The 25,322-nt window shown below is 44.4% G+C and overlaps 2 protein-coding genes across 3 annotated transcripts in view; one reads left to right on the forward strand and one right to left on the reverse strand.

Annotated features, from left to right (window-relative positions):
- The window catches only part of LOC124046313 (kinesin-like protein KIF26B), a 199,668-nt gene extending 191,440 nt beyond the window's left edge, over nt 1–8,228 (forward strand). For both annotated transcript variants that reach the window (XM_046366546.1, XM_046366548.1), the window contains exons 18-19: nt 2,099–2,249; nt 6,841–8,228. In XM_046366546.1, the coding sequence (XP_046222502.1) occupies nt 2,099–2,249; nt 6,841–6,989 (300 nt within the window). In that variant the 3' untranslated portion in view covers nt 6,990–8,228. The remainder of the gene's footprint in view (nt 1–2,098; nt 2,250–6,840) is intronic.
- A 9,850-nt stretch (nt 8,229–18,078) lies between these two features.
- Nucleotides 18,079–25,322, reverse strand: part of smyd3 (SET and MYND domain containing 3) — a 207,828-nt gene continuing 200,584 nt past the window's right edge. Inside the window, exons 11-12 of the mRNA XM_046366549.1 lie at nt 18,830–18,938; nt 18,079–18,402 (exon numbers count right to left, since the gene is read on the reverse strand). Of these exons, the coding sequence (XP_046222505.1) occupies nt 18,301–18,402; nt 18,830–18,938 (211 nt within the window). The 3' untranslated portion in view covers nt 18,079–18,300. The remainder of the gene's footprint in view (nt 18,403–18,829; nt 18,939–25,322) is intronic.

Genomic DNA, 25,322 nt, shown 5'->3' on the forward strand with positions numbered 1-25,322 from the left:
CTCCAATTCGCATACCGGCCCAACAGATGCACAGATGATGCAATCTCAATCGCCACTGCTCTTTCCCACCTGGACAAAAGGAAAACTTACGTGAGAATGCCGTTCATTGACTACAGCTCAGCGTTCAATACCATAGTGCCCATGAAGCTCGTCACTAAGCTAAGGACCCTGAGACTAAATACCTCCCTCTGCAACTGGATCCTGGACTTTCTGATGGACCACCCCAGGTGGTAAGGGTAAGGAACAACACGTCTGCCATGCTGATCCTCAACACTGGGGTCCCTCAGGAGTGTGTACATAGTCCACTCCTGTACTCCCTGTTCACCCACGACTGCGTGTCCAAACACAACTCCAACCTCTCCCTCAATGTGAACAAGACAAAGGAGCTGATCGTGGACTACAGGAAAAGACGGGCCGAACAGGCCCCCATTAACAACGACGGGGCTGTAGTGGAGCGGGTTGAGAGTTTCAAGTTTCTTGGTGTCCACATCACCAACGAACTATCATGGTCCAATCACACCAAGACAGTCGTGAAGAGGGCATGACGAAAACCTTTCCCCCTCAGGAGACTGAAAAGATTTGGCATGGGTCCCCAGATCCTCAAAAAGTTCTACAGCTGCACCATCGAGAGCATCCTGACCGGTTGCATCACCGCCTGGTATGGCAACTGCTCGGCATCTGACCGTAAGGCGCTACAGAGGGTAATGCGTATGGCCCAGTGCATCACTTGGGTCAAGCTTCCTGCCAACCAGGACCTATATTATAGGCGGTGTCAGAGGAAGGACCATAAAATTGGCAGAGACTCCAGTCACTCAAGTTATAGACTGGGTGACAAGTCTGGGGCAAGCGTTACCAGAGCGCAAAGTCTAGCACCAAAAGGCTCCTTAACAGCTTCTACCCCCAAGCCATAAGACTGCTGAACAATTCATCAAATGGCCACCGGACTATTAGATTGACCCCACTCCATTTGTTTTGTACACTGCTGCTACTTGCTGTCTATTATCTATGCATAGTCACTTCATCCCTACCTACATGTGCAAATTACCTCAACTAGCCTGTACCCCCGCACACTGACTCGGTACCGGTACCCCCAGTATATAGCCTCGTTATTGTGTTCGTTTTTACAAAACATTTATTTTTTAAAACTTTAGTTTGTTTTGGTAAATATTTTCTTAACTCTTTTTGAACTGCACTGTTGGTTAAGGGCTTGTAAGTAAGCATTTCACAGTAAAGTCTACACTTGTTGTATTCGGCACATGTGACAAATAAATAAAGTTTGATTTGGCTGGATATGGTAAAGATGGATGGTGAGAGAAAGGTGGAGGAGAGGGAGAGAGAAAGGGAACACACAAAGGGGAGAGAGAGAGAGAGAGAGAGAGAGAGAGAGAGAGAGAGAGAGAGAGAGAGAGAGAGAGAGAGAGAGAGAGAGAGAGAGAGAGAGAGAGTGAGAAGGATGATGAGCGAGATGAAGATGTTGGTGGAGGAGGAAAGAAACATTTCAGAAAAATGTAGGTCCGGATTAAATCTGATCGCAGATCTTATGCTGTGTGTCTTTTAAAGGCCATTTCCAACTGAGCAGACACATGCAGCGTTTACCATGAAGGCGAATGAAACATTACCTTTAAAAGCTGCATTGCTTATAACGCGTGACCAGATTGAATCACGGCCTCAAAACACAGGAAGGTTCAACAACCTCATCCTCTTCTTGCTGTTAAATAGTTTCCTAGTAGTAGATCTAGAAGTAGTTGATTTAAGGACTGACGTGGACTTGGTGCCAGGCCTTTCCTGTGGACTTTATTTATCTACCTTGCCAACATGGCACTCCTATCCTCTCACAACACTCTCTTTCCAGACCCACAGTCTGGCTAAACGCCTGAGACGCACTCAACTCAATGTCTCTCGCTCTCCCTCTTACCCCTCTCGTCCCTCAATCCCTCTCACTCTTTTTTCAATTTTTCTTTCTTTCTCTCTCACCTTTTCTTTCTTTCTTTCTTCCTTTCTTTCTTTAAAATCACCCGACATCTCGCTCTCCTTTTCAATCTCTCCCTCTCTTCTTTGTCTTTCTCTCCCCCCTCCTCTCTCTCTGTGTCTCCATCAGGAGGTGGTTTATCTCAGTGCTAAGCTGAAGACCTTGGAGCACAGGCAGCAGCGGATCTCCGAGGTCCGAGCCAAGTACGACTGGCTGAAGAAAGAGCTGGAGCAGACCAAGCAGCACCTGATGCTGGAGCCAGAGAAATGGACCACTGAATGTAAGTTTATGCGAGTGTGTGTGTGTGATACTTGTACTGCAGTCACACACAAAACCTTGACACCTACAGTAATCTTGTTGATAATACCTTCTGTCTGGCTACACAGTCAAAGCCCCTACCTCGCTATAATATAGCTGTGGTACAAACGCACGCACGCACACGCACACACACACACACACACACACACACACACACACACACACACACACACACACACACACACACACACACACACACACACACACACACACACACACACACACACACACACACACAATCTCCCCCTTGTCTCCAATATCAAATCTCTGTTCCATTGCTCAGACCTGTCAGACGGAGCATCATATAACACATGAGTACATCTCATAGCTGACATACCAGCTGATATTGATCCGTCTAATAAACTCATAAAGGCACATATGGCAGAGTTGGATTACACTCACAGCTGCTGGTGATATTTGTCAACAGAAGAAGTGGCACGCAATATTGGTTCAGTGCATTCGGAAAGTATTCAGACCCCGTCCCTTCTGCTCATTTTGCTACGTTACAGCCTCGTTCTAAAATAGGTGAAATATTTTCTTTCCCTCATCAATCTACACACAGTACTTTGTTGAAGCACCTTTTCGCAGCGATTACAGCCTTGAGTCTTCTTATGACGCTACAAGCTGCAGATCCTCTCAAGTTCTGTCAGGTTGGATGGGGAGGTTCACTGCACAGCTTTTCCCAGGTCTCTCAGAGATGTTTCTATTGGGTTCAAGTCCAGGCTCTGGCTGGGCCACTCAAGGACATTCAGAGACTTGGTTATGTGCTTAGGGTTGTTGTCCTGTTCATTCGCCCCAATCTGAGGTCCTGAGCGCTCTGGAGCAGGTTTTCATCAAGGATCTCTCTGTACTTTGCTCCGTTCATCTTTCCCTCGATCCTGAATAGTTTATCAGTCCCTGCAGCTGAAAAACATCCCGACAGCATGATGCTGCCACCCCCATGCTTCACCGTAGGGATGGTGCCAGGTTTCCTTCAGAAGTGACACTTGGCATTCTGGCCAAAGAGTTCCTTCTTGGTTTCATCAGACCAGAGAATCTTGTTTCTCATGGTCTGAGAGTCATTTAGGTACCTTTTGGCAAACTCCAAGTGGACTTTGATGTGCCTTTTACTGAGGGGTGGCTTCTGGCAAGCCACTCTACCATAAAGGCCTGATTGGTGGAGTGCTGCAGAGATGGTTTTACTTCTGGAAGGTTCTCCCATCTCCATAGAGGAACTCTGGAGCTCTGCCAGAGTGACCCGCATGTTCTTGGTCACCTCCCTGACCAAGGCCCTCTCCCCCGATTGCTCAGTTTGGCAAGGCAGCCAGCTCTAGGAAGAATCTTGGTGGTTCCAAACTTCTTCCATTCAAGAATGATGGAGTCCACTGTGTTCTTGGGGACCTTCAATGCTTCAGAATTGTTTTGGTACCCTTCCCCAGATCTGTGCCTTGCACAATCCTGTCTCTGAGCACTACGGACAATTCCTTCAACCTCATGGCTTGGTTTTTGCTCTGACATGCACTGTCAGCTGTGGGACCTTTATATAGGTATCCAATCAATTGAATTTACCACAGGTGGATTCCAATCAAGTTGTAGAAACATCAAGGATGATCAATGGAAACAGGATGCACCTGAGCAAAGGGTCTAAATAAGGTAAATAAGGTATTTCTGTTTCGTTTTTTTTACGCTTTGTCAGTGGAGTATTGTGTGTAGATTGACGAGGGGAAAAAATGATTGAATACAGTTTAGAGTAAGGCTGTAACGTAACAAAATGTGAAAGAATGAAAGAGGTCGGAATACTTTCCACATGCACTGTAGATCTAGGAGCCTGGATCCTCTCCTCACATTTCAAGGCAGCATTAAGATATTGACTCAGACAGACCAAGCCCCGCTCAGGTAATACCTCTCATCCTTTCTATGTGTTATTGCCGTACTGCTGTCTATACTTCCAGGGGCATTGTCAGCTGTAATCCTGTACCCATTCATTTGAACTCCACTCTTAGATCTGCTATTGTTAGCTCAAAACAGAAGCCAACTGTGGTCTACTCACCCAGTGCTTTTGGTTCAAATGGGAATTCCACAAACTTGAATACCCCTTAGTTTTCATATCAGGGCCTGGGCTTTTGCGCGATAGCAACCAAATCCCATGTAAGTCCGTTTATAGCATTTCATCATTGGTTACTCTGAGTTCCTCATATTGACATTGGCTGCGGCCTCAGGCCCTGTGGTGCTAACCTTGGAAAAGTAATTCCAATTTCTATTCATACTAATAGGGATAGACCGACCAAATGGTGCAGTTCTATGCAACCGCCTATTTAATGTAGATTGTTTGAGTTTCCATGTGACGTTAAAAATCGTACAGGACTTGGGTTGATACATCTGAACCTTAGGAGCTTACTTCCTAAACTGGATTACATCAAGATCTGGGCTATGCAGACGAATCCGGACATTCTGGTATTGACTGAAACTTGGATCTCTGGGGACATTCTGGACTCTGATATTAATATTGAGGGTTATAATGTGTTTGGAGTTGACAGACATGGTAGAGGTGGTGGAGTGGCCATTTTTTTCCCCTTGACAATTTTTGTTGTTGTTAATATCTTCAAGACTTTTTGCACTCGAAAAGTTAACTAGTTTGTTGTCTTCTTTTACAAAATCAGAAGTTATTATCCTGGGTGACTTAAATTATGATTGGGAAATGCAAGCTTCAGACAATCTAAAAGATGTGTAATGATCTAAACCTAACCCAGCTGGTGACTAAGCCTACACGGCCCAACCCTAAAGATCCCTCAGTCAACTCTAATTGTGCTTATTTTAACAAATATGTTCCTACTGTTGCCTTCACCCAAGACATTAGTGCCCATTGCGCAGTTGTTCGGGTTACAGATGTGAGAATAGAAAAATCTAAGCCTGGAGTCATCACAAAGAGGAACTTTAAAAACTTTAATGAACAGGCTTTATTTTAGTGACCTTGATTGTATTTCAGTTATCCCTGAAGTTGATTTAGCTTTGAGTCTTCAACACTATTGTGGATAATCGTGTGCCCTTCAAAAAATGAAAGGTTAAAGGTAGATTGAATGCCTGGTACACTATGGAATTTTCAGAAGTCATTCATAAGAGAAGATACTTGAGTCAAGGCCAGGAACACAGGCTTAGGTCTGGGACTGGCAAGCTTTTAAGCAACTGAGGAATCATTGTGTAAGACAAATCAGAAAGGCTAAATCTGATTATTATGTAACCACTCTTTCGGGTTGTAATGGGAAACTGGCTCAATTCTGAAGGGCTCTACTTTCTCCTCTCTGCCACAACAAATTAATTCAGACACTTGCCCCATTACGGAAAAAAAATGCATCACTGATGCATCAATCACCATTATATTTCAGAGGACTATCGCTTTGAAAGAACGTCTAGCCTATTCAGAATGATATTGGGTTGGATGCTGATAGGGGAAACGTGAGATAGAAATTATAGTCCGTTTTTCTTCAAATTAAATCAAATCACATTTTATTGGTCACATAAAATGTAGCGAAATGCATGTGCTTCTAGTTCCGACAGTGCAGCAATATCTAACAATTCCACAACAACTACATAATAAACACAAATCTAAGTAAGGAATGGAATAATAATATATACATATATGGATAAGCAATGACAGAGCGGCATAGGCAAGATGCAATAGATGGTATAAAATACAGTATATACATATGAGATAAGTAATGCAAGATATGTAAACATTATTAATGTAGCATTATTAAAGTGACTAGTTATCCATTTATTAAAGTGGCCAATGATGTCAAGTCTGTATTCAAGCCAAATATCTTCAGCCTCCTGAAGTTGAAGAGGGGCTGTTGCGCCATAATTTGCAAATCAATTCATTAAAAATCCTACAATGTGATTTTCTGGATTTGTTCTTCTCATCTTGTCTGTCATAGTTGAAGTGTAGATATGATGAAAATAACAGGCCTCTCTCATCTTTTTAAGTGGGAGAACTTGCACAATTGGTGGCTGACTAAATACATTTTTGCCCCACTGTACATACACACACACACACACACACACACACACACACACACACACACACACACACACACACACACACACACACACACACACACACACACACACACACACACACATATATATATATATATATATATATATATATATATATATATACATATTATTATTATTATTTTTTATTATTTTCATATTGTATTAATCAGGGCACATTTAAAAAAGACCTAGGTTTCAATATGTCCTCCCTGTTCAAATAAAGGTTCCATTTTCTTCTTATACAAAGATGCGGCTACAATGTGGATCAGATCAAATATGCATGCTAGTGTAACGGATGTGAAACGGCTAGCTTAGGGCCGCGGCTTTTGTGGAGCGATGGGTAACGATGCTTCGTGGGTGACTGTTGTTGATGTGTGCAGAAGGTCTCTGGTTCGCGCCCGGATATGGGCGAGGGGACGGTCTAAAGTTATACTGTTACACTAGCACCAGGTATAAACAAATGTCAAATGTCCTTCTTTCTGTCTCTGTCCGTCTCTCTGTCCCTGTCTCTCTCCCCATAGTTGACCTGCAGCAGACGTTTGAGGTGGACTCTCTGGAGTACCTGGAGGCTCTAGAGGTGATGACAGACAGACTGGAGACCAGGGTCAACTTCTGCAAGGCTCACCTCATGATGGTCACCTGCTTCGACGTGACCTGCTGCCGCAGGTAGACCCACGGACGGACCACACCTCCGCTAGGACCGTTAGGACCCAAAGGACTAGGAGCAGCTTGGATACAACAGCAGAGAGAGGGATGGAGCGGAGGGAGGGATTTCCTTGAGGAGGTGCAGAAGAACAAAGGCAGACACTAAAGATGAATATTTTTTTAAGCAGCGGGACAGGGAGCGAGCGAGGGCGGGAGGGAGGGAGAGGAGAAGGATGAAGAAGAGAATGAAGAGGAGGAAGAGAGGGTGTTTTTTAACATTTTTAAATGAGGAGTATATCTCCCACCTGACAGGAAGAGCACTTTTACTGTGGAGTTGTTGGAGATGAAGTTTGTAAATAAAGTTGTGCTTGCTTTGAATAAGGACTGGCTGACAGACGGCTATAGACACGTAGGGAAAAAAAGAGAAAAGAACGACAGAAAAGAAAAGAAAACCAACCTTGTGTGTGAAAGACAAGTGCCTTGCAAACACTTCGAAATCGGAACCATTGCTCCTGTATTTGTGTACAGATGGTGCTAGCTGAAAAAAAGAAGAGATCTCAAAAGTAAAAAGAAGAAATAAGTTGTGGAAATTAAAAACCACAGCTCCGTTTTACTCGGTGTTTCCTCCCCTGACTAGCTGTTCTCAGTGGCTTGTATTGTTCTGCACTAGTTAGGATTCAACTTTAGGAACTGCTACGTGTTTTCTATACCTCTTTTAAAAAATTATCTGAAGACAGTGACACCACACAGAGTGCTTTAGGGGATAGGAAATGATGTATAAGGACGGACAAGACCCAGGGAAGGGAGGTGGTGGTGGTGGTTTATCTTATGGCCCATTGATTTCATTGTCATCCCTCAGGCTATGGTAACTGAAGTATTCAGTCGGGGGTTCAGGCCTAACACACACCCACCAGCCACACGTCCCCTAACGATGATCAAGAGGTGCAGAGAGACATCAGCTAGAAAGGAGGGGAGATGGAGGGATGAACAAAGGCTAAAATAAAATGTTATCATTAGGGGAACATCATAATAACGACCATAGAAGGGGATGGGTGTGACCATGTGATTAATGGGTTAAAGGGACACTGCTCTATTCTACAGGTCTAAAAAAATGGGGGACATCTGAGTTTAAATATGAGTGTAGAGGAAAATGTCCCATTCACTCTGCTTGGTGCCACTGTCGTGGTGCATTCACTTTCATAATAGTTTGGTGCTTGAGACAGTTTCAGATCTAAATGTTTGTATACACATACATACACACACACACACATATATATATATATATACAGTATGAGTTATTTTAACTCGTTTTTCAAACATTGCACAAATTTCTTGTTAACAAACTATAATTTTGGCAAGTCGGTTAGGACATCTACTTTGTGCATGACACAAGTCATTTTTCCAACAGAAGTTTACATACCCTAAGTTGACTGTGCCTTTAAACAGCTTGGAAAATTCCAGAAAATGATGTCATGGCTTTAGAATCTTCTGATAGGCTAATTGACATTGGAGGTGTACCTGTGGATGTATTTGAAGGCCTACTTTCAAACTCAGTGCGTCTTTGCTTGACATCATGGGGAAATCTAAAGACATCAGCCAAGACCTCAGAAAAACAATTGTAGACCTCCACAAGTCTGCTTCATCCAATTTCCAATCGCATGAAGGTACCACGTTCATCTGTACAAACAATAGTACGCAAGTATAAACACCATGGGACCACGCAGCCGTCAAACCTCTCAGGAAGGAGACGCATTCTGTCTCCTAGAGATGGACGTACTTTGGTGTGAAAGGTGCAAATCAATCCCAGAACAACAGCAAAGGACCTTGTGAAGATGCTGGAGGAAACAGGTACAAAAGTATCTATATCCACTGTAAAACGAGTCCTATATCAACAAAACCTGAAAGGCCGCTCAGCAAGGAAGAAGCCACTGCTCCAAAACCGCCATAAAAAAGCCAGACTACAGTTTGCAAATGCACATAGGGACAAAGATCATACTTTTTGGAGAAATGTCCTCTTGACTGATGAAACAAAAATAGAACTGTTTGGCCATAATGACCATCATTATGTTTGGAGGAAAAAGGGGGGAGGCTTGTAAGCCGAAGAACACCAGCTTTGCTGCAGGAGGGACTGGTGCTATTCACAAAATAGATGGCTGAATGAGGGAGGAAAATTAGGTGGATTTACTGAAGCAACATCTCAAGACATCAGTCAGGAAGTTAAAGCTTGGTCGCAAATGGGTCTTCCAAATGGATAATGACCCCAAGCATACTTCTAAAGTTGTGGCAAAATGGCTAAAGGCCAACAAAGTCAAGGAGTGGCCATCACAAAGCCCTGACCTCAATCCTATAGAACATTTGTGGGCAGAACTGAAAAAGTGTGTGCGAGCAAGGAGGCCTACAAACCTGACTCAGTTACACCAGCTCTGTCAGGAGGAATGGGACAAAATTCACCCAACTTATTGTAGGAAACTTGTGGAAGGCTACGTGAAACGTTTGACCCAAGTTAAACAATTTAAAGGCAATGCTACCAAATACTAATTAAGTGTATGTAAACTTCTGACACACTGGGAATGTCATGAAAGAAATTAAAGCTAAAATAAATCATTCTCTCTACTATTATTCTGATATTTCACATTCTTAAAATAAACTGACCTAAAACAGGGTATTTTTACTGGGATTAAATGTCAGGAATTGTGAAAAACTGAATTTGGCTTAGGTTGTATGTAAACTTCCGACTTCAACTGTATACGTATGTGTGTGTATATATACATATATGCAAATGTATGTGTATATATACACATATGTAATGTGTGTATATACAATGGGGCACAAAAGTATTTAGTCAGCCACCAATTGTGAAAGTTCTCCTACTTAAAAAGATGAGAGGCCTGTAGTTTTCATCATAGGTACACTTCAACTATGACAGACAAGATGAGAAAAAAATCCAGAAAATCACATTGTAGGATTTTTAATGAATTTATTTGCAAATTATGGTGGAAAATAAGTATTCGGTCACCTACAAACAAGCAAGATTTCTGGCTCTCACAGACCTGTACCTTCTTCAAGAGGCTCCTCTGTCCTCCACTCGTTACCTGTATTAATGGCACCTATAAAAGACACCTGTCCATAACCTCAAACAGTCACACTCCAAATTCCACTATGGCCAAGACCAAAGAGCTGTCAAAGGACACCAGAAACAAAATGGTAGACCTGCACCAGGCTGAAAAGACTGAATCAGCAATAGGTAAGCAGCTTGGTTTGAAGAAATCAACTGTGGGAGCAATTATTAGGAAATGGAAGACATACAAGACCACTGATAATCTCCCTCGATGTGGATCTCCACGCAAGATCTCACCCCGTGGGGTCAAAATGATCACAAGATCCACACGGGGGGACCTAGTGAATGACCTGCAGAGAGCTGGGATCAAAGTAACAAAGCCTACCATCAGTAACACACTACGCCACCATGGACTCAAATCCTGCAGTGCCAGTCGTGTCCCCCTGCTTAAGACAGTACATGTTCAGGCCCGTCTGAAGTTTGCTAGAGAGCATTTGGATGATCCAGAAGAAGATTGGGAGAATATCATATGGTCAGATGAAACCAAAATATAACTTTTTGGTAAAAACTCAACTCGTCGTGTTTGGAGGACAAAGAATGCGGAGTTGCATCCAAAGAACACCATACCTACTGTGAAGCATGGGGGTGGAAACATCATGCTTTGGGGCTGTTTTTCTGCAAAGGAACCAGGACGATTGATCCGTGTAAAGGAAAGAATGAATGGGGCCATGTATCGTGAGATTTTGAGTGAAAACATCCTTCCATCAGCAAGGGCATTGAAGAAGAAACGTGGCTGGGTCTTTCAGCATGACAATGATCCAAAACACACCGCCCGGACAACGAAGGAGTGGCTTCGTAAGAAGCATTTCAAGGTCCTGGAGTGGCCAAGCCAGTCTCCAGATCTCAACCCCATAGAAAATCTTTGGAGGGAGTTGAAAGTCTTTGTTTCCTAGCAACAGCCCTAAAACATCACTGCTCTAGAGGAGATCTTCATGGAGGAATGGGCCAAAATACCAGCAACAGTGTGTGAAAACCTTGTGAAGACTTACAGAAAACATTTGACCTCTGTCATTGCCAACAAAGGTTATATAACAAAGTATTGAGATAAACTTTTGTTATTGACCAAATACTTATTTTCCACCATAATTTGCAAATAAATTCATTAAAAATCCTACAATGTGATTTTCTGGATTTTGTTTCTCATTTTGTCTGTCATAGTTGAAGTGTACCTATGATACAAATTACAGGCCTCTCTCATCTTTTTAAGTGGGAGAACATGCACAAGTGGTGGCTGACTAAATACTTTTTTGCCACTGTATATACATACATACACATATATATATATACACATTTATAGCTTGTTTCCTAAAATAACTTTCAGACATAAATGCTTCTTCTTCATCTTACCATCATATTTAACGACGTAGTGTCCTTGGCTGTTTTGAAAGGCATTTATAAAAAAAAATATATTTTTTTTATTATCATCCTCATCATTCCCTCTCCCTCCCTTTCGTGAGAGGTCATGCCCCTTGCCCTTTCACCTATCCCCTATGTCATGGTCATGAATGAAGTATCTTATTTATTTAACTCAGGAGGCATGCTGGAACAGAGAGGTGCTGGAACCGAGAGTTGCTTGTATTGTATAATGTATTATCCACACACCTTTTGGTCTGCAAAGTTACTATGCATTCAAAAAAAGACAAAATAATGTACATATGCTTTCATATATAGATAGATTACAACATATACACTATCGTCTTTATTTGAGATTTTATTTTTTTCCTCCGCTATTTTGGTTTGTTTCTTCCTCCTTTGAGATGGAAATTGCACGATTTGATGGGGGTAGGAAGAAGTAGTCCCCTAATGGTTAAGATATGATTCAGGATAGGTAATCTGATCCTAGATCTGTTCCTAAGGGCAGCTTCTACCTGGAGCCTGTTGAAGATAGTACTCTCCAGAGTCACATTCGGCTGCAACATTACAAAACCTGTGCGTAGAAACGTGTTGTGGATTAAAAAAAAATATGATTGTCTTGAAAGGCTAGGGAATCGAGTCTGCTCTATTCGTTACATTTCTATCTGCGAAGTTTGAACATCTTACCTTCCTGAATACACCCTGGTCACGTCTGTGTTTGTCTCCATGGAAACGTCCCACTCCGCTGTCATGGGGTCGGATGTGTTGTAAAGAGATCTATTCCTCTGGTTGCACAGTCTCTGAGAGGAGTGAGAGAGGTAGCCTACTCTTAGATAGCAGGATTGGACACAACTTAATTTAGTCCATTTTGGGAAGGGAACAAATCCTCACTGAACAAAACAGCAGGCTTCAAATCTTGAAATGGTATTCAGCCAAAACGTCTCCTGAAAAGACGAAATAGAAATGGAATTTACCCGTAGTCCCATCCCGTGCTAGGCCTTACGGTGCTTTGGCTGGGCTAATTTGTGTGTGTGTTTTGAGAGAGACAGATGCACAGACCAGAGAGACAGACTATGGTTGTGTTCAGAAGGCACAAAACGGGGGAGAAATAAACCAGTTTGAAATGGGAAATGAAAAAAGTTGGACCAACAATGTTTCTTCCTAATTGTGCCTGCTTGAACCGGACCCATGTCTGTGTGTAACTGTCAGCAGGAACACTTCAAACAGAGAAACGGACTGAGAATCTGACAGTGACGCAAGGATTGCTGTAAATAAAGGATTGTATTGGAGGAGATGAGTTGTCAATTTCTTCTCTCAATTTCTTCTACACATCCACCCAGTTACCGTGCTCAACAATCCTCAGATTGAATATGAGTGTTAGTAAACCAACCATCGTCCCACAAAGCAATATGGGCACAATCATAATGTAGACAAGATCAGAACCAAGGACTTATGTTAGTACCAGGTATAAACGGGGCTAGTAAGAGTAATATTACGAACTGAGCATTTGAACAAATGTCTACCATAGATGGAACCCACTTAGTGAAACCAGGCTCCATCCACCCAGGTTTAGCTGCAGTGTCTGTCATGTAACAGATTGTCTACGTTGTGACACATCAATCCTTCTCAGGTCCTCCCCAGTGGCGGTATTAGCATACAACAGCAGAGAGCCATCCTTCTCTTTGCCTCTACATCTCACTGGGTGTTACTTCTACTGTGTGCGTGTAGGCCTACAATAGTCATTTCTCTTTCCCAATGGAGGAGAAGCAGTATCAGTGCCTGCGACCGCGACCAAGTGAGCCTTTTGTTGTCATTAGAATGTATTTGTAATATTAATGTCGCTCCGCAAGTACAATAACTTTGCCACTGAGAGAGAGAGAGAGAGAGAGAGAGAGAGAGAGAGAGAGAGAGAGAGAGAGAGAGAGAGAGAGAGAGAGAGAGAGAGAGAGAGAGAGAGAGGAGTGTGTTCTGGTGGGTTACTAGGGTTCTATATTCTCAGCTGGATGAAACGTTGCTCCTGACACCCTGCTTTGAACACCCACACGAGGGGAGAGGAGAGAAGGGGGGAGAGGCCTGTCCATGGACGCATGAAAGGGGGTGAGGGGCCCAGGAGAGAGGAGAGAACAAATCCCATTGGTGGATGAAGAATAGGCTCTTTCCCTCCCTCTCTTTCTCTGTCTTACTGTATCCACAGTACTTCCCCATTGTCTTCACACATGGACACATCTGTAAATCTCAGCACCCTGACGCAACCCTTTGGTATAACTCACAGACATGGTAACGTGTGACTGTGGATGTTTCTACTTAGGTATCTGTGTGTGTGTGTTCTCCCTCTCTCTCTTCTTCTCCCTCCGTCTGTCTCTGAAACGGAAACCAACCAGTCCCTGGTCATCTACACTCCCACAGCTCGCAGCTATTTGATCCACGACGCAGTTCATTAACAGGATAGTCGTGCGATAAGATATGTTCAGACAAGGAAGGAAACGATTGAGGTTTTGTATCCGACTGTATCTGGCCATATCACTATCTCTGATCAGCACTAAGGGAGGTTTACCGTGGGCTGGGAGACTCACTCTCTTCTGCCTCTTCCACAGGACCTGGATAGCAGGCTTTTAAATGGTAAGTAGCCTTTAAATGGGGGAAAGAAGCATTTACACCGCTGGAACACTGGTTTGTACCAGTGTGTGTGAGTGAGTGAGTGAGTGAGTGAGTGAGTGAGTGAGTGAGAGAGTGAGAGTGAGAGTGAGAGAGAGAGAGAGAGAGAGAGAAGAGAGAGAGAGAGAGAGAGAGATAAAAAGGGAAGAAAAATGTCCCTAGGAGAAAGATGCCTTGATAGGTGGAGAGGCAGACAGGCGGTGTAGAGAGGGATTGGAGGGAGGGAGAGAAAGAAAGAGAGGGATGGGCGCGGGGGTGAAACATCTCTGATGTCCCTTTGATTATCTCTGGCTCTCCTGCTGGGCTCTCAGACGCCACTCATCACAGAGAGAGAAAGAGAGAGGGGGGAGGGAGGGCGAGAGAAAGGGGGAGGGCGGGAGAGAATGACGGGAATAAAGAAAGCCAAGCCTATCAAAATGGAAGTTGAAGAGATGATCGTGAATCCAATCTGAGAGTAATGATTTAGAAATGGTCTGTTCATTGTATAGTTCTCTGCAGAGAGAGAGAGAGAGAGGGGGGGTGATATCTAGTTCTCTCATTGTCCTCCACAGACAGACAGACATTTCAGACTGACTGAGTTCGAACCAGAGTTTTCCCGCGTGCCACAAAACTGTTAGCCTTCAGAGCTAAAGCATATAGGCATCGACACCAATCGGTCACATATACCCCAAGTCATATTAGCTAGACACAGCTGGATCAAATCAGAGTGTTGGACTAGTAACTGAAAGGTTGCAAGTTCAAATCCCCGAGCTGACAAGGCACAAATCTGTCGTTCTGCCCCTGAACAGGCAGTTAAACCCACTGTTCCTAGGCCGTCATTGAAAATAAGAATTTGTTCTTAACTGACTTTCCTAGTTAAATAAAAGTAAAATTTAATAAAAAATTCCATAAAAACCTGAGAGTTCATCTGTATATAGGTGGACAAACTGACGGTTATCCGAAAGCAATCATATGAGGGCGTGTGTTAGTGCCACTACCGGCACGACGTGACGCAGTCGCTACAGGGTGGAGCCGGCGTCATCCTTTTGAGACTCAAATCACTAGAGAGACCTGGTAAGATGGTTGTGGAAGTAACACCATCACTAGGGTTGCACAATTCCAGTCATTTCCCCCCAAATTCCCCGGTTCCCAGAAATCGCAGTTGAAGGATACCAGTAATCAGGAGAGAATAAGCAGGGATCATCCTTAACAAAGAGCCATACAAACCCCCCAGCTAAAAGCTACATCAGGAACACCCCGAGAGAGTGACCAATTAGAAATCATCCAAAGAGCCATACAAACCCCCCAGCTAAAAGCTACATCAGGAACACCCGAGAGAGTGACCAATTAGAAATCATCCAAAGAGCCATACAAACCCCCAGCTAAAAGCTACATCAGGAACACCCGAGAGAGTGACCAATTAGAAATCATCCAAAGAGCCATACAAACCCCCCAGCTAAAAGCTACATCAGGAACACCCCGAGAGAGTGACCAATTAGAAATCATCCAAAGAGCCATACAAACCCCCCAGCTAAAAGCTACATCAGGAACACCCCGAGAGAGTGACCAATTAGAAATCATCCAAAGAGCCATACAAACCCCCAGCTAAAAGCTACATCAGGAACACCCCGAGAGAGTGACCAATTAGAAATCATCCAAAGAGCCATACAAACCCCCAGCTAAAAGCTACATCAGGAACACCCGAGAGAGTGACCAATTAGAAATCATCCAAAGAGCCATACAAACCCCCAGCTAAAAGCTACATCAGGAACACCCGAGAGAGTGACCAATTAGAAATCATCCAAAGAGCCATACAAACCCCCAGCTAAAAGCTACATCAGGAACACCCGAGAGAGTGACCAATTAGAAATCATCCAAAGAGCCATACAAACCCCCAGCTAAAAGCTACATCAGGAACACCCGAGAGAGTGACCAATTAGAAATCATCCAAAGAGCCATACAAACCCCCAGCTAAAAGCTACATCAGGAACACCCCGAGAGAGTGACCAATTAGAAATCATCCAAAGAGCCATACAAACCCCCCAGCTAAAAGCTACATCAGGAACACCCGAGAGAGTGACCAATTAGAAATCATCCAAAGAGCCATACAAACCCCCCAGCTAAAAGCTACATCAGGAACACCCCGAGAGAGTGACCAATTAGAAATCATCCAAAGAGCCATACAAACCCCCCAGCTAAAAGCTACATCAGGAACACCCGAGAGAGTGACCAATTAGAAATCATCCAAAGAGCCATACAAACCCCCCAGCTAAAAGCTACATCAGGAACACCCCGAGAGAGTGACCAATTAGAAATCATCCAAAGAGCCATACAAACCCCCCAGCTAAAAGCTACATCAGGAACACCCCGAGAGAGTGACCAATTAGAAATCATCCAAAGAGCCATACAAACCCCCCAGCTAAAAGCTACATCAGGAACACCCGAGAGAGTGACCAATTAGAAATCATCCAAAGAGCCATACAAACCCCCAGCTAAAAGCTACATCAGGAACACCCGAGAGAGTGACCAATTAGAAATCATCCAAAGAGCCATACAAACCCCCCAGCTAAAAGCTACATCAGGAACACCCGAGAGAGTGACCAATTAGAAATCATCCAAAGAGCCATACAAACCCCCCAGCTAAAAGCTACATCAGGAACACCCCGAGAGAGTGACCAATTAGAAATCATCCAAAGAGCCATACAAACCCCCCAGCTAAAAGCTACATCAGGAACACCCCGAGAGAGTGACCAATTAGAAATCATCCAAAGAGCCATACAAACCCCCAGCTAAAAGCTACATCAGGAACACCCGAGAGAGTGACCAATTAGAAATCATCCAAAGAGCCATACAAACCCCCAGCTAAAAGCTACATCAGGAACACCCCGAGAGAGTGACCAATTAGAAATCATCCAAAGAGCCATACAAACCCCCAGCTAAAAGCTACATCAGGAACACCCCGAGAGAGTGACCAATTAGAAATCATCCAAAGAGCCATACAAACCCCCAGCTAAAAGCTACATCAGGAACACCCCGAGAGAGTGACCAATTAGAAATCATCCAAAGAGCCATACAAACCCCCCAGCTAAAAGCTACATCAGGAACACCCCGAGAGAGTGACCAATTAGAAACGCCATCCACAGCTTAGACCGCACAGTCAGTCCATCAGCAGCCGAATGCCACGTTGTGTTCTCACAGTGGGAAATACAGTCATCAGTGTACACAAGGTTTACCTAAGGTTTATGTAAGGTTTAACAGCGGAAGTAGATGGTTAGGACTAAGTGAGAGAAACATGCAGAGAGATGAGATGGTATAACTGATAGGCCGCTGCTAAACACACACACACACACACACACACACACACACACACACACACACACACACACACACACACACACACACACACACACACACACACACACACACACACACACACACACACACACACACACACACACACACACACACACACACACACACACACACACACACACACACACAAAAGCAACGATGGTACAACTGATAGCCCTCTCTATTAAACTCACAAACGCAAGACTAGGGTTCTCCTGAACACACCAGTGCCTTCCATTCTCTGCTATAATCGCCCAACAAGCATACAGCACCGGGTTATGCCGATAGACACACACCCGGGGTGCTATTCCCTCCCAGCAGGTGACATCACTCTGCAGGATGCTATCTGAGGGAGGAGGGGGGCAGGAGCCCTAATCCATGTCTCTCTAGTCACAACGCTGGCCAGTTTTAGGGGGAGTTAACTAGCAAAACACTGTGTGGCCATATCCGGAGATAAGTGTGTACACACACACACACACACACACACACACACACACACACACACACACACACACACACACACACACACACACACACACACACACACACACACACACACACACACACACACACACACACACACACACACACACACACACACACACACACACACACACACACACACACACGGAAGTACACAGGAACCAGCTCAGACAAGGAGACAGATCTGAACCCAGCTCACACGCAGTTAAAGAGGTTGTTTCAGTGTGTTTAATGGGTTATGAAGAATGACAGGGAACAAAATGAAAACTAAAATGAAGCTCTAGAAATGATGCAATATCAACCAAACAACACTTCACCGTCATTACACTAAAAACAGGGGCTACTTTCCGAACAGCCATGGGCTTCTCGAATCCCCTCGGGTGGCTAGGGCAGGTTGCTAGGCACGGTCCAACTCCGCCCGACACTCCTCCAACTTCCTGATGAGGTCAGAGGTCAGGGGGTGCTGGTTGCCGTGAGTAACCTTCATGATGTCATAGGCCTGCAGGGGAGACAGGAGAGAGCAGGGGTGTATTCAGTGAGGTGGTGTGTTCATTAACTTACCCGTACAAATGTGTTGACTAGGGCTGACATGACTCTCTACATGCTACCAGCCTGAAACTCATACTGTATCTGTTGTACAAAGTCTATCTAAACCAGGATTATTCCAATCTTACCCTACAAGGCCCGGAGTATGGCTGTTTTTCAGTTCCACCTGGTAATTAAATGCACCCACCTAATGTCCTATGTCTAAATCAGTCCCTGATTAGACAGGAAGAACGACAGCAGTGGAACTGGCTGGAGGTCTAGATTGGAGTTTGAGGGACCTAAATGTTGTGTAACGTTGCAACCCCCTGAACCGAGCCCTGAGATAGATGAGGGGAGACGGGGATAGGGCAGCCATAACAATGGTTCACCGCCCAGCTCACCAGTCTCAGTGTGTGCTGTGCGTTCCCCAGGTGAACCAGAAAGTGCTGGAGCTTGGCGACTCTCATCAGCTGGATGGCGTGGGCAGGGTGGGGGTCTGGGTAGTACTGCCTGGGGAGAGAGGAGGAGGGGTGGGGGGCAGGGTGATTAGTGGGGTGGGAGTACAGCCAGTTTGAAGAAGACAGCAACTTTCATATCAGCAAAATCTGAGCATTCGAACACGCCTGACTGGAGTGTCAGGTGGGCAGGTTTTGCAGTTCTGGGACGGTTCCATTAGTTCCACTTCGCAAGACAAGCTGACGTAAGTGTGGCTCTCAAGTATTTGGAGGAACACAAATACTATTTGAACCCAGGTCTGTCTCACAGTGCTCAAAGACAGTTATACTAGACAGACAGGAGAGAGTAGCGCTTCATTTCCAGAAAGAGAGAGGGGTGCAGATACAGGAGGAGGTTGGTCAAATGGAGAGAACACAAGAAAAGTGTTTCCTGGCATCAAAATAAACCAATTGTGGTGCACTAACTGCGTAAATATGACCATTGGTTTATCTCTGGAAATAAACATCTACTTCGCTCGACTTCACACTCTTATCATAGAGCCGGGAGGGTTAGAACTGCATTATCATGTCATATATAAACACGCACAGAGAGATCATGTCAGACAGAGAGAGTGAGGGAGAGAGAGTGAGGGAGGGAGAGAGGAAGAGAGTGAGCGAGCGAGAGAGGGAGACTATACCAGTATTCCCCTCGAAGGTATGAGACATGATAATATCTATCGACATTTGGGATAGCTAATCGGGGGTCTGATTAAAACTGTACCCCAACAGCTTTTTAAATAGAGAGAGAGAGAGGGAGAGGGAGGGAGAGAGGGAGAGGGAGGGAGAGGGAGAGAGAGAGAGAGACGAGAGAGAGAGACGAGAGAGAGAGAGACGAGAGAGAGAGAGACGAGAGAGAGAGACGAGAGAGAGACGAGAGAGAGAGAGAGAGACGAGAGAGAGAGACGAGAGAGAGAGAGAGAGAGGAGAGAGAGAGAGAGAGAGAGAGAGAGGGAGAGAGAGAGACGAGAGAGAGAGGGAGAGAGAGAGAGACGAGAGAGAGAGAGAGAGAGAGAGGAGAGAGAGAGAGAGGAGAGAGAGAGAGACGAGAGAGAGAGAGAGACGAGAGAGAGAGAGAGACGAGAGAGAGAGAGACGAGAGAGAGAGAGACGAGAGAGAGAGGGACGAGAGATAGAGAGAGAGAGAGAGAGAGATGAGAGAGAGAGACAAGAGAGAGAGAGACGAGAGAGAGAGACGAGAGAGAGAGGGAGAGATAGAGAGAGAGAGAGAGAGAGGAGAGAGACGAGAGAGAGAGAGAGAGAGACGAGAGAGAGAGAGACACGAGAGAGAGAGAGAGACGAGAGAGAGAGAGAGAGAGAGAGAGCGAGAGAGAGAGAGAGAGAGCGAGAGAGGTAGAGGGAGAGAGAGGAGTGTGTCCGTGTGTTAAAGTGGAGCAGAGAGTGCCCTATCCAAATAGGTCAGAGAGCAGAGTCTTATGCCTCTGGTTGAATTATGAAGAATCTACACTCCCACGGATAATACACACTCTTACAGAACACAAACTCACTTACAGAAAGGATACACACTCGTACGGGTCGTTTACACTAGGAAGCGATATCGCGCTGTGAAATAACGGAAGCCATTCACTTCCAATGGCAGGAAAGCAAGAGAAGAGAAGTGGGCGGGGGACTGTTGAGTGATGCGAGCATGGGCGAGGGAGCTCAACAGGGCGAGACTAAAGTTGGGGAAAACGGAATTGTATTCAAATCCTCTGCGATATCGCCACTCGAGTGACCATTTTCCCAATAGCTTCCAACCACTACTGGATTGGCTGACAATGGCTGTTGATACATAGCACTACCTAGCGTGCTTGCTAGCACCCACATGAGGCCGGGGCTAGTGTGGCTAGGCGAGTGTCGCTCGTATAGTGTAAACGCACTGTTAGAGAACACACACACACACAGAGAGAATAAACTCACTCTTAGAGAACACACACGCACTCTTAGAGAACACACACACACTCTTAGAGAACACACACACTCTTAGAGAACACACACACTCTTAGAGAACACACACACTCTTAGAGAACACACACAGATAATACACACACTAAGAGAATACACACTCTTAGAGAATACACACACTCTTAGAGAACACACACACTCTTAGAGAACACACACAGAGGATACACACACTAAGAGCATACACAGAGAATACACACAGTCTTAGAGAATACACGGAGAGAATACACATACTCTTAGAGAATACACAGATAATGCACACACTCTTAGAGAATACACACACAGAGAATACACACACACACTTAGAGATTACACACAGTCTTAGAGAATACACACACACAGATAATACACAGAGTCTTAGAGAATTCACACAGAGAATACACACACTCTTAGAGAATACACAGATAATACACACACTCTTAGAGAATACACAGATAATACACACACTCTTAGAGAATACACACAGAAAACACACACACCACTTGAGAATAGACACACACACAGAGAATACACACACTCTTAGAGAATACGCACACAATCTAAGATAATACACACACAGTCTTAGAGAATACACACACTAGAGAATACACACAGAGAATACACACACACACACATAGAGAATACACACTCTTAGAGAATACACACACACAGAGGATACAGACACACAGAGAATACACACACACAGAGAATACACACACACAGAGAATACACACCGTAAGAGAATACACTTGCAACACTACACAACAGGTTTGTGTGGGGAACGGCTCTTGAACCCAAACCAACCAATGTTGTTGTTGTTTATGGTGAACAGACAAACGGTAGTTTATATGGACATCTTGAGACAGGAGAGCAGAGCGACACCAGATGACATAGAATTTCTAAAACAGTCCCTTCCTCATGGTTTATTCACGTCAACTTGATTGCAGTTGAAAGTGTTGGTTTTACAACAGCGGTGGCCCACCTTTCTCCTGGAAAACCACCGCAGGTTTTTGCTCTAGCCCTCTTGGAGGAGGGTTGGCCACCCCTGAATTACACTATGTGTCACCGGGACAGATGGAAGCCGTCTGACATTTATAGAAAAGTTCATCCAGAATCAAATGGACTATAGATCATTTGAGTGACATCTTTCTGATGAGTGCCAACCGAACGACAACAAACAAAGAGAGGCAGACAGTGGAACACTAAATGTCAACATTAAAGTAGGTTTTTCAGAGACATATTATTTCTTATCACGTCCAGCCATGGGTTCATTAATATCACAGTAATTAGTGTACTGCTCAATAGGCCAAAAACACACAGAGTGCCGTGGAGCACTCACCACGCCTCAACGACTTATTGAGAGGAGCTCAGACACACAAGCTCACGCACGCACACACACACACACTTTCTCTGCCTCAAGCATTTATCAACAAAAACTGTTTGGCTATAACGCACTCAAGGAGAGAATTATCCAATTAAATCTCCAATTAGAAGTCAATGCTGGGGTGGTTTCTCATATTACACACACACACACACACACACACACACACACACACACACACACACACACACACACACACACACACACACACACACACACACACACACACACACACACACACACACACACACACACACACACACACACACACACACACACACACACACACACACACGTTTTCTCAACTTTAATTTGGAACCAAATCTCTCTCTGGCAGAGTGAGACTGGGAGAGATCACACTGTGGAGAAATGTTTGGGAAACACACCCCTGTGCGGGAGAAATGTTTGGGAATGTTTGCCATTTGGGAGACAGAAGAAATGGGTTTAATTAAATAGTAATGACATGTATCTTTTGCTCAGGCGGAGCAGACACACACACATAACACACGCACACCGAGAAAAAAGAGGTCAGAAACACAGACAGACAGACAGAGACAGACAGATAGACAGACAGACATCACATGGCAAGTCAGACTCCATCTCGCCCAAACCAAAGCTGTCTGATTTTACGAACCATCAGCAAGCCAACTAAAACAATCCACAAACATGTAAACAACTACATCAAAGACAAAACAACGTCTTAGATGCCCTAGAAAGACAAAGTACCTTCCATGTGAAACTACTTTGTAAGAGATGAAGGCTGAACGTGGTGGTAGATCATTCTTAGGGGATTTTTCAAAAGAACTGGAATCATCCATTGGTCTCATCAAGATCCATTCAGGTAATTCAGCTAATTCCACTATTCAGATCAACCGATCTATTGTAACTAATACAGCATGTAGAGTAGTGTATGGTTGATTTGGTTGATTTCTGGTTGATTTCCTCCCAGCATTCAAACATGTGTGCTAGATGACTGACTTTATCAGTAACATAAATGTCCTAAGGGTAAAGCCATGGTGTCATGTCTACATTTGTAAAACCTACTGCAGTCAATACTGTATGCAGGCACTGCTTAAGGCAGTGTGTGTGTGTGTGTGTGTGTGTGTGTGTGTGTGTGTGTGTGTGTGTGTGTGTGTGTGTGTGTGTGTGTGTGTGTGTGTGTGTGTGTGTGTGTGTGTGTGTGTGTGTGTGTGTGTGTGTGTGTGTTTTTTGTGGGGGGCATAAAAGTCTAATCAAATCCAGTTTAATTTCTACAGCACAATAACTAGAGCACAATAACTCTTGGTTCTAGGCTTTGGGATAGTTAAAAGGCCAGTGACAGAGGACCTGAGGAACCTACTGGGTACATAACTTAAAAGCATGTCTGACACGTAAAATTGAACCTTGTGGAACGCCATGTGTCATGCATTTTCTCTGAATTGTGTTCACCAAGGGTTACAAAAAAACTCTCGACCGGGTTAAATAGATCCAAAACCAACATAGAACTGGGCCTAGCCAGCCCACCTCTCTAGTCTGTCCAGAATGACATTATGGTCAACTGGGCCTAGCCAGCCCACCTCTCTAGTCTGTCCAGAAGGACATTATGGTCAACTGGGCCTAGCCAGCCCACCTCTCTAGTCTGTCCAGAAGGACATTATGGTCAACTGGGCCTAGCCAGCCCATCTCTCTAGTCTGTCCAGAAGGACATTATGGTCAACTGGGCCTAGCCAGCCCATCTCTCTAGTCTGTCCAGAAGGACATTATGGTCAACTGGGCCTAGCCAGCCCACCTCTCTAGTCTGTCCAGAAGGACATTATGGTCAACTGGGCCTAGCCAGCCCACCTCTCTAGTCTGTCCAGAAGGACATTATGGTCAACATAGAACTGGGCCTAGCCAGCCCACCTCTCTAGTCTGTCCAGAAGGACATTATGGTCAACATAGAACTGGGCCTAGCCAGCCCACCTCTCTAGTCTGTCCAGAAGGACATTATGGTCAACATAGAACTGGGCCTAGCCAGCCCACCTCTCTAGTCTGTCCAGAAGGACATTATGGTCAACATTGTCGAATTCAGCACTAAAATCCAAGAGTACAAGGACAAAGAGCCGTTCAGCATCTGTGTTGGCACTAAGATCATTTATCACTTTAACTAAGCCTGTCTCTGTGCTGGGCACAAAAACGTTTTTTTTTTTTTTTTAGTGCAGTGGGGAAAGTCCCTGTTAACAGGGAGTGATTAACAATAGCTTGCACTACTTCAGATATGGAATTACATTTTTTAAAGGAGGTGGTGGGGATAGGTACAGGCTTAAATTGTATTATCACTTTCCTGAGCATGTCTGTGTCAACCAGGGAAAATAAATCTATCGTGCATTTGTCTGGTAGGCTAGGGCACATTTCATCAAACTTCTCATCAGGTCTTGCTTGACTGATACCCAGCCTAATGTTTGTTATCTTATCTCTGATAAGGGTAGAATTTATCAAGCCATGGTTCAAGCCATGGTAGAATTTATCAAGCCATTATTCTGGATTATTAGTGACCCAGCTAGAAAAATGAGCCTGTCTGCCATTTCTAATTGTCTTGTTATAAATGCCAAGTTGCTCGCTCAGAAGATCATAATGGACCTGCAACTTTGACTTTCTCCACTTCTGCTCTGCCTTTCTCCAATTTTTCTTTAATTGATTCGTATCCACACTCATCCAAGGGGCTCTCCATTTAGATGTGGCCTTATTCAACTTTACTGGAGCTATGGCATCAATGGTTGTCCTTCATTTTCTATGGAGTCTCTGGACCTACTCACTGTCACAGTTATACTCTGGACCTAGTTTTGTCCCATGGAATAAATGTTGTGGATCTTAATGTTTTTACTCATAATCCTGGACTATCGGACCACCATTTTATTACGTTTGCAATTGCAACTAATAATCTGCTCAGACCCCAACCAAGGAGCATCAAAAGTCGTGCTATAAATTCACAGACAACAGAAAGATTCCTTGATGCCCTTCCAGACTCCCTCTGCCTACCCAAGGATGTCAGAGGACAAAAATCAGTTAACCACCTAACTGAGGAACTCAATTTAACCTTGCGCAATACCCTAGATGCAGTTGC

The sequence above is a fragment of the Oncorhynchus gorbuscha genome, linkage group LG10 (assembly GCF_021184085.1).
Source record: "Oncorhynchus gorbuscha isolate QuinsamMale2020 ecotype Even-year linkage group LG10, OgorEven_v1.0, whole genome shotgun sequence".
Classification (NCBI taxonomy): domain Eukaryota; kingdom Metazoa; phylum Chordata; class Actinopteri; order Salmoniformes; family Salmonidae; genus Oncorhynchus; species Oncorhynchus gorbuscha.